General features: G+C 44.2%; 1 protein-coding gene across 1 annotated transcript in view; it reads right to left on the bottom strand.

Moving 5' to 3' along the window:
* The window catches only part of LOC119427565 (probable E3 ubiquitin-protein ligase HERC1), a gene marked incomplete at its 5' end in the record, with an annotated part of 118,997 nt that overhangs the window by 10,897 nt on the left and 98,674 nt on the right, over positions 1-9,426 (bottom strand). The window contains 1 exon segment of the mRNA XM_037695202.1: positions 4,088-4,393. Coding sequence (XP_037551130.1) covers positions 4,088-4,393 — 306 coding nt within the window.

The raw sequence follows: 9,426 nt of genomic DNA, 5'->3' as shown, positions 1-9,426 counted from the left end.
GAGTAGTTCTTTTCAACCTGTAAGAATTGAGTGAAACTAACACAATTCATTATCAAAACATTTGTAAGACAGTAATGATTATAAAGAATTGTCTTTTCTGCTTGATTAATTCAAGAAAGAAAGTCATCAGATGGTCCAGACTTATCCAGATCAATGAAAATAACAGTCTCTGTCCATCTGGTAGATTTGAGGTCATCTGGTTCACTACACACCTGTCTGTACAAACTGTTCAGCAGCAGATGCAGATAAAGCAGCATCTTGACGCCGCGGGAGCGTGCGTTTGACACCACTGCGATGAAAATACGTGTCGCTCCTGCCGAGAGCGAGATACGTTACTGGGCTTGTACCGCGGTCTCACGTTAACGTTTGGCGGGCGCTGAAAGCTGTGGGCGCGCTTTCATAACGCAGCGCTTTATAGGTGAAGGCTGCTTGAGCGCGTGTTGGCACCACTGGCAGTGAATGAAACAACCTTAAAAGGCTCAGTCGTGATGAGTGTGTGTGATGAGGCCACTTGTCAGATCATCCGTGCTGACAGCCTGGCTAAAAGACACTTCATCATAAAATGATGCTTATTTCACATCGTGTCATCAACACACCTCCAGCAAACCGAGACCTGGTTATCTTCCCTTGAGCTCTGTTTGTTGTCCTAGAGGGCCCCCTGTTGGCGGAGTCCGGGAAAAATTGAACTTCCGGATGCCGGGGACGTCTGACGGGAGGGGCTGGCGTAGCAGAGCTGGGGAGGCATTGCGCAGCCGTGGAGCATCTTGAAATGATCTCTTGCTGATGAAGGCCCTCCAACAAAAGCTTCTGCAGCTCTCCTGAGAGGAAGGTGGAGTGATGAGCCAGGAGAACCTCTGGGACCTCGTTCTCCAGCTGCAATGCGGGGCGGCAGACAGCAAAAGAGGCGCTCCGGTTGGGGATGACGTCAGCAGGGGCCGATAGCGTCGTTAGTGAACGGCCGCTACGAGAGCGGAGCGAGCCGAAGGTCAGAGGGTCCACCGTCTCTTCCCGCCTCTGAACGTGTACGCCAACAGCGTAACGTGTTGTTCGCTGTGGCCGTCTGGAACGCATGCTGGTGAGCTCAGTTGGAGAGCGGTGTCACCGTCTGCGTTACGCTAACAGGAGGCACGGGATGCTGGTCCACCTGGACATCTTGCTCCAATGAAGCCTCCGTCAGGCTTGGCTCCAGGGGGCACTGAGGGAATTTCCGCTCGGTGAAACCCCTGCTCTGGTGATGGGCGCAGACTGTGGAGACCGGCCCCCCAATCTACCAGGAAAGCCGGCTGTGGCCTCGTCCCCGTAGGACGTCCTGTTGGGAAACCGAGGCCAGATGGGATCAGGACGGCGAGCCGGAATGGAGCCTAGAAAAAACCTTCCTGAAGGATCATCCGAACTGGTGGGAAAGGCGCGGGACGTAAAAAAGAGTCCCTTAATGTCAGCAGCCTCCTGGGTTATGCCGAGCAACCCCAGAGGGCGCCGTCGGCCGGGAGCGGTGTGATCGCCGATGCGAAACAAGGTGGGATGAGGTGAGCGTTCGCTCAGCCCCCCTCCACCGACACTACGCTCTCCAGGAGGGAATGAGCAGCGGGGCAGCAGCTGAACGCCACCTGTCTCGGAGGAACCATCCGATTAGCTCCGAGGGTCGGCGATAAGAGGAAAATTACAAGATGGCGTTGTCCAGCGTGTAGCGACCTGTCACTGAGAAATACTCCTCGGCGCTTACCTTGAAACAAGACTGTTCATCAGCTTCTCCTCGGGGAGGAGAGCTCACCATGACGACCGGAGGTCGACGTGACGGGCCAAGCATTCTTAACAAAGGTTGGTCATCTGTACAACTTTCCTTCTTCGTTCTTCTGACAGTGCTATTAGCTCGCTTAAGAAAAATGGGAGCCGATTACCCGCTCTTAACGTAACTTATACGGACCGGGTGGGGCCCACACAGCAGGTGGGCGTGGACTAAATATTTCAGTGCAAATGCTTCGCATATCGGGATAAAACCCATCAGCGACAGCCTTAAAGGGCGAAGCCTATATGAAATAGAACTTATAGACAAGTTATACAAAGAGGTCAGATCCTGGAGCCAGTTCTACATAATCCAGTTTATGGTTTATAAATTACATTTCAGAAGAGGTTTTGTGCAAACTTGCACAGGTTTTGAAATTTTGTTAAAGATTTACTAAATCTGAATCAATATGGTTAAGACTGAAGTCTGTATATTTCATATTAGGTTAAGTTTTGAAAATATAACAAATGTTAGAGCAATATGGTTAAAAATAACTGAAGTCTGTATTTTATGTTGAGTTAAAGGTTAATATACTATGGTAGGCTGAAGTCTGTTTACTTTTGTATTTATATATTTTGAATTATTTGTCTGTGATGGACTGGAGCTGGCTATTCAAACAAACAAAACAAAAAAATGTAGAAACGTTTCGTCTCTCATCTGAAAAACTTCTTCAGTCTGAGGTGCTGTATCAGCTCAGTCTCTTAAATAGCACCTTCTCAGAGTGAATCAACCAGTTTGCTGCTGACAACCAAAACCAGCTGATCACATGTTCAAGAAGGACCATCAGCCTAACAATGGATCATTAGCACACTGATGGTTGTTTACTGTTCACAGAGGGCTGAGTGATACTAGCAATCACAGCATTGTAAGAGGGGGACAATTGAACATGGAGCCTCCACCCCTGTTTAATGATGGACGGTTTCTTTTCACAAAGATGGCCTCATTTACTCCTCTCTCAAACCATCGTTCCTCTCTATCCAGGATGTGAACATCTTCATCCCTGAAAGAGTGACCGCTGGCCTGGAGATGAGTGTAGACCGCAGAGTCCTGGCCTGATGATGTTGATCTTCTGTGTTGGGCCATCCTTTTGGCCAGTGGCTGTTTAGTTTCCCCGATGTAAGACTGATCACCCTCCTGACACTGAACAGCATACACAACATTACTCTGTTTGTGCCGGGGGACTGGATCTTTGGGATGAACCAGTCATTAATGTATTTTGGGGTTTAAAAGCCACTGGGACGTTATGTTTAGAAAATAAACGTCTCAGTTTCTCTGATACTCCCTCAACATATGGAATGACCACTGGTCTGGGTTCCTCCTTTTCACCTGTTGGCTGACTGGAGTCCTGTTTGGGTTTCTTCTTTCAGGAAGGCCCAGTTAGGATATCCACATTGCTCTAGAGCCTGTCTTGTGTGGGATTTCTCCTTCTGCCTGGCTCCTGAGCTAGTGGGGATGCTGTCTGCTCTGTGGTACAGAGTCCTGATGACTCCTAACTTGTGCTCCAAAGGGTGATGGGAGTCAAACTGCAAATACTGGTCTGTGTGGGTGGGTTTGTGGTACACCTCGGTTTGCAAATGTCCTCTATCAGAGACTGAGACCTCACAGTCCAAGAAAGCCAACCTGCCATTTTTTACATCTTCTCGTGTGAACTTGATGTATTTATCCACAGAGTTGATGTGATCAGTAAAATGTGGATTATATAATAGTTTATATTTTTGCTATTTTTGGGTGAAACTGGAACCTTCAGCACACAATTTTGTTCCACCTCACAAGTGATGAGAATGACAATAAAGTAACCTTGAACTACCAGTTAAAAATCTTCTCTTGCTGTCGAGTGTGGTTCTTTTTGAGTAAGTAAAATAAAGGGAGAATATTTTTCTCCAACAAAAATCTGAACAAATTAAAGACTTCACTTGCTTAAAGGAAAGTGTATCGCCTGTCATGCCAGAGACAGAATGAGATTGTGTTCTTTAAAAACTTTCAGAAATCAACACAAAGTTTGTTTTCTCAGTCATCCAGGTATATAACAACAAAAAAGGTTGAATCATGTCATCTGGACTTCGTTTTTTTGTTAAAAAGAAACGTTTCGCCCCTCATCCAAGAGGCTTCGTCAGTCTGAGGCCTAGCCATCTGGTATTACCCAGAAGCCACCCTGACTCTTGTGTTTCAAGCCTGCCTCAGATACCCCTGAAGTCTGGCCTTTTCACTAATGGTTTCAAAAACACAAAGTTTGTTTTCTCAGTCATCCAGGTATATAACAACAAACATGATTCAACCTTTTTTGTTTTCAGAAATCAAACTCACCCGGTCCACCTTCATGATCTGAAACCTCTGAGAGATGTCAGCTGTGTTGGCGGGCAACCGCGATCTTCCTGAGACGAAGCGCATGAAGAGGACGCGCTCCTCGTTGGAGAACTCCTCCAGCGTCTGCCAGAACCACTGGACCAACGCATGCTGCTCGTCCACCTCCCGGTACCGCACTACCTTCTTCAGCACATCGCAGCAGATCTCGGGCATGCCGCACACCATCTGCTCCAGCTGCTTGGAAGTCAGCAGAGACAGCAGCGGCACTGGAACAATCCACGACATGCCCTCGCGCACCGCTGCCACCTGATGGAGAGCAAGTTGAGGTCAGGGAGGGGGGTCAATTAAGGGTCAGAGGTCAAAACAACAAATATTGTTTATCTTCAACAACCTGCAGATGGTTTTATTTTTTCCACATGATCAATGAAATGAGGACACTCAGAAGTACAGCCTTATAAAAGTATTTTATTGTTTTCCTAAATTACAACTGGTTAGTCCACGATGGGAGTGTAAATTCTTGTGGGTAAACTGTGGCTCCACAGACTGAAGAAGTCCTTCGGATGAAGGACAAAACGTCTCTTAACAACAAAAGAAACCATCCAGATGACTTGACTGAACATTGTTGGAATTTTTATCTGGATTATTGAGCATGAACCTTGATATTTAAGAAGTAATTTTTTTCACAAACTTTAGAAAGAGATACAGGAAAACACTTATAGTATAATTGTTGGTCTATAGAGCGTACCCAAACATAAGCCACACACAATAAATTCACCTAAATAAATAAATGCATAAATAAATAAATTATACATATACAAGTCATGCTTGTGAATAAGTGGTGGGTGTTCATGTTGTAACATGAGTGGCAGCACACAACTACTGAGAGATGTACAGCTCTTGTAGATGAAGAATCAACCAACACATTATGTTTTATAGACTTTATCTTCCTGTTCAACACCACAGGTCGTCATGACAACTACTTCCCTCACTTATGGTTAATCTACTGAATGACCTAACACAAACTAACACATGATGAACACAAAAACTAAGAAGAACAGACTAATCACTAAAAAAACAATGCTAAGCAGCTAACAGAAATGATTAACAATGAATACAAATTTTACCCATAATCCCTCCTTGAGGCCATGTGACAGGCAGTCATCTACAATGAACCAATGAGGTAGTCTCATTGGGTCACGGGGACCCACCCCCCAAGAAACTGGCATTGGTATTGGGCAGGCAGCTATGCGAGTGCCCTGGTGTGGCAAAGCTAAATGTTTTTGGTGGCAGGAAGCTTTTTAGTCTGTCCAAAAAATTAATTAAAAATAAAATAAAATAAGAATTCTTTCATTCAACCTTTATTTAAACAGATAAATCACATTGAGCCTCGAAGACTCATTTACAAGTGAGACCTGTTTGGACAGACAAAAACAGTGGTTAACTGGACACATGTAGGAGTTGGAGGCGAAAAAAATTCCTATCAGAAGTTTTTCTTGGCTGAGAAAAACCCCTAATATTGAAAAAACACCTCGCACAAACAAGCACATATTTACGTAGACATTCTGCATCAGAGACGAGAGCGGTCAGCAACGCTTATAGATGCTCTCAAGGTCACTGTAATCAGTCAATGTCCTCCGGTGAGATCCATTAACACTCTTGAGGTATGTCGAGGAATGGCCAAGAATAACCTCTTTAAGAATCCAGAGTCCTGAAATGATGACACAAAGTTAATTCAACTGGTTTCATCTGGTTATCAGTTGGAAATTCCTCAGGGAAGGGGTGGTGAGCGTCAGATGAGCCTAAAAGACTCATTTACAAGTGAGACCTGTTTGGACAGACAAAAAAGTGGTAAACTAGACACATGTAGGAGTTGGAGGCAAAAAAATTCCTATCAGACTTTTTTTTCCTGCCTGAGAAAAAAAAACCCTCTAAAATAAAAATAAAAAACTCACACAAACAAGCACATAGTAACGTAGACATTCTGCAGAGGGGGGAGCCAAGAGCGGTGAGCATGTTCATAAAAGCTCTCGAGGTCACTGTAAGAGTTCTGATAAGGATGTAATAATCAGTCAATGGCCTCCGGTGAGATCCATTAACACTCTTGAGGTATGTCGAGGAATGGCCAAGAATAACATCTATGAGAATCCAAGAGTCCTGAAATGATGACACAAAGTTTATTCAGCTGGTTCATCTGCTTATCAGTTGGAAATTCCTCAGGGAAGGGGTGGTGAGCGTCAGATCTCATTTTCTCCAGGTGAATTCAGATAAGATGGCCTTCAAGGCCAGCCAAGGGAGCTAAATTCAGATAAACACACAGTTGTTTTGGGGACAGGCAGGACTCAATGACATCTACCTTGAGTCTGTGTTGATCAACTCTGTTCCGAAATGTCCAAAATAAAATGGCCACAGCGATGGAACGTGACTGAGTAAAATCCCTAAGATCTGATCCATTCAGCCCAAAGCATTTGAGTCTGGGTACTCGAGACACGAACCAAGCCATCATAAAGGCAAGCAGCGTGATCGGGTCCAAATTTGCTGCTGACGACTTCCTTGCTTGATTGATAAAACCAGCAACCAGCCGAATCCAAAAAGCAGGAACAGTTATCGAAAATCCAATTAAATATGCGTCTTTAAAATCCACAAGTGGCAGCAGAGAAAGACACATCATCAAGTCTTCCAAGTCGACGAGATATCTAGCTGCGTGCATGCCAACAGGGCAAATCGGCTAGCCTAAAGCCTGTCTTCTCTTCGAAGAAATGTTGTAAATTGAGTTGAGGGAACAACTGATATGTATTTATTCAGGCTGTTGATCAATTAATAAAAATTAACTAATTAATAGCAAATCTGTTAAAAAAATTAACCGAGATTAATTGTGATTAAACACTTTTCAAGGCAACTTATAATAAAGATGGATTCATTCATCAATTACGTCATTTACTTTTATTTTTTTGTTTTTAATTTGACAATGTTTAAAAGCTTTGAAATAAAATTTGTAAAGAAAATACAGCACATAACTAAAGTGCATTGCAAACATTCATTTTGTGGTTCAAAACATTTACCGTTTGAACAGTATGAATTAGTGTGAACTGCAATTTAGAACCTTACAGAACATTTCTGCTTTGTTTTTAAACCACATGTACCAGATCTACTCCTCTTCATTTAACCAGCTACTAAGACAAACCAGTGTCTCTACATTACTGGAAGAGAGAGCAGCTCTCTTTTTCTGAACGATGTGGCCTGAGAGGGAGAACAGTCTTTCACAGGTACAGTGGTGGCAGGTGTGGAGAGATATTTGCGGGCAATTTGTGCTAGTCCAGGGTATGAGTCTCTTCTTTTTGACCACCACTGCAGTGGGCACTCATCCATGTCAGGTTTGGATTCTGATTTGTAGCGGTCCAGTGTAGATCGACTGGAGTCTGCCTCATCGTCTGTGTCTGAGTCAGATGATGCAAGCAAGAAGACGGACATCTTCCTCTTCTTTAGTGGTGCTTCCGCTGTTGTTTGAGCACCTTGGATCTGGGCATTTCTACCCTCTTTGAGCAAGTTGTTTGAAGAACTCCACACTTCTCCTCTCTCAGATTTAGGAAGGCATTTTAAGTCCTTGAACCTGGGATCAAGTGCAGCAGCATTCTTGAGCCAAGTGAGATTGGAGTTCTCCTTTCGTTGAGCCAGGTCTTCACAAAAGGCCTTTTTGAATCGCACTATGTTGACAGTATCATCATCTGATGCTCCATGACTCTGAACGTGTGGCAGAAGGCAGCACCACAGATCAGGAGATGTAGTTCTGTCCACCCAGAGTTTCAGAGACATACCTGTGAAAACACTAAACAATAATCATTTGTTGTTAATTATTTGCTGTTTTACTTCTAAAATATGCAGAAACACACACATAATTAGTTTGTCTATTTTTTTACACAGCTTGACTGACCCATTGACTTAACTAATATCAACTTAAGTAAAATAATAGAAGGAAACAGAAATAAAAACGTACCTGCATGGCTCAAGTAGCTCCTCCAACTTCTTCATCTTTCCAAGCTCAGCGTCTGTAATCAGGGGAATTTTGCTGCTCTGTTGTGACAGGGTCGCCTCTATTGGTGATTTATTTTGTTGGATCCTTTGGATCATGTGTAAAGTGGAGTTCCATCTTGTGGGCACGTCTTGAATCAGGGATTCTTCTTGTTGTTTATGTGCAACTTGCTGTTGATTCAACTCTCTGGCGTTAGATGGGCTGTGCTTGAAGTGACCAACAATTTTTTGACATTTGGTTAAAACAGCGTCACATCCACTGTCCCCCAGTGACACTGTTCTCTGCAGAGCGTGAGCAGTACAAGGCAGGTGCTCGTATGGAAGGAGGCTTGCAGCTGCTGTCAGGTTTCGAGCACTGTCTGTCCCGAGCGTTGTTATATTTTTCTCAATGTTCCATTGTTGTGCGACCGCCTGGATGTGCTGCGCGCATGCCTCTGCATAGTGGCGCTCGGTAGATTTACTCACAGTTAAAGCAAAGGAGTGCAGGCACCAGCTGTCATCAATAAAGTGAGCCGTGACACCCAGATAGCTATCATTGCTAGCAGAAGTCCAGTGGTCGCAGGTGAGTGCGACGTACGGTGCTTGCTCTAACAGAGTTTGCTGAATCGCCTTCTGGTTGTTGTACAACGTCTCTATTCTGGACATTATGGTTGACCTTGCAGGTAGCTGATAAGCAGAGTCCCCCGACGCCTCCCGAATCACATCCCTCAGTCCTCATCCTCAACAATATTTATAGGCCGACAGTTTTTAGCAACCCAACGAGCAATAACCTCCGTTATTTTGTTGGTGGCTACCTTAGTCAGCGGCCCACCTCTGGCTCCAAACTGTTGCAACGTTGTCTGTCGGAGACCTCCTACTGGCGTCGCTGCCACACCGGGATGTTTCGCCCTCAGGTGATATGTGAGAGATGAATTGCTTCGGTGATAATTAAATACACCTTTGCAATATATGCAAATTACTTTGGTTTTGTCCAAAGCACCATCTGGTAACAACTTAAAGCGAAATTGTCCATTTAATATTGTGTCTTCCTTTTTGTCCATCGCTAGCTTTGCTGAGTAACTGGAAGTGAGGTACAGCAACACCGAGGGGGAGCTTTTCAAATTAATAGTTGCGTTAATTTATTTTATCGTGTAAAAAATAAATAAAATAACGCAAATAATTAATGTGATAATTTCAACAGCTCTAATATATATATGTGTTTAATGTATGCATGTATACATATACATATGTGTACAGTGTTTCCCATACAAGGAGGGTGCCCTGCCCTGTCAACAGAACTGAGTGCCCTCCCTACCAAAACGTCCTCCCCCCCC

The sequence above is a fragment of the Nematolebias whitei genome, chromosome 2 (assembly GCF_014905685.2).
Source record: "Nematolebias whitei isolate Nwh7 chromosome 2, NemWhi1, whole genome shotgun sequence".
Taxonomy (NCBI): Eukaryota; Metazoa; Chordata; class Actinopteri; order Cyprinodontiformes; family Rivulidae; genus Nematolebias; species Nematolebias whitei.
Note: the sequence above shows the minus strand (reverse complement) of the source record. Positions and strands in the feature narration are given on the sequence as shown.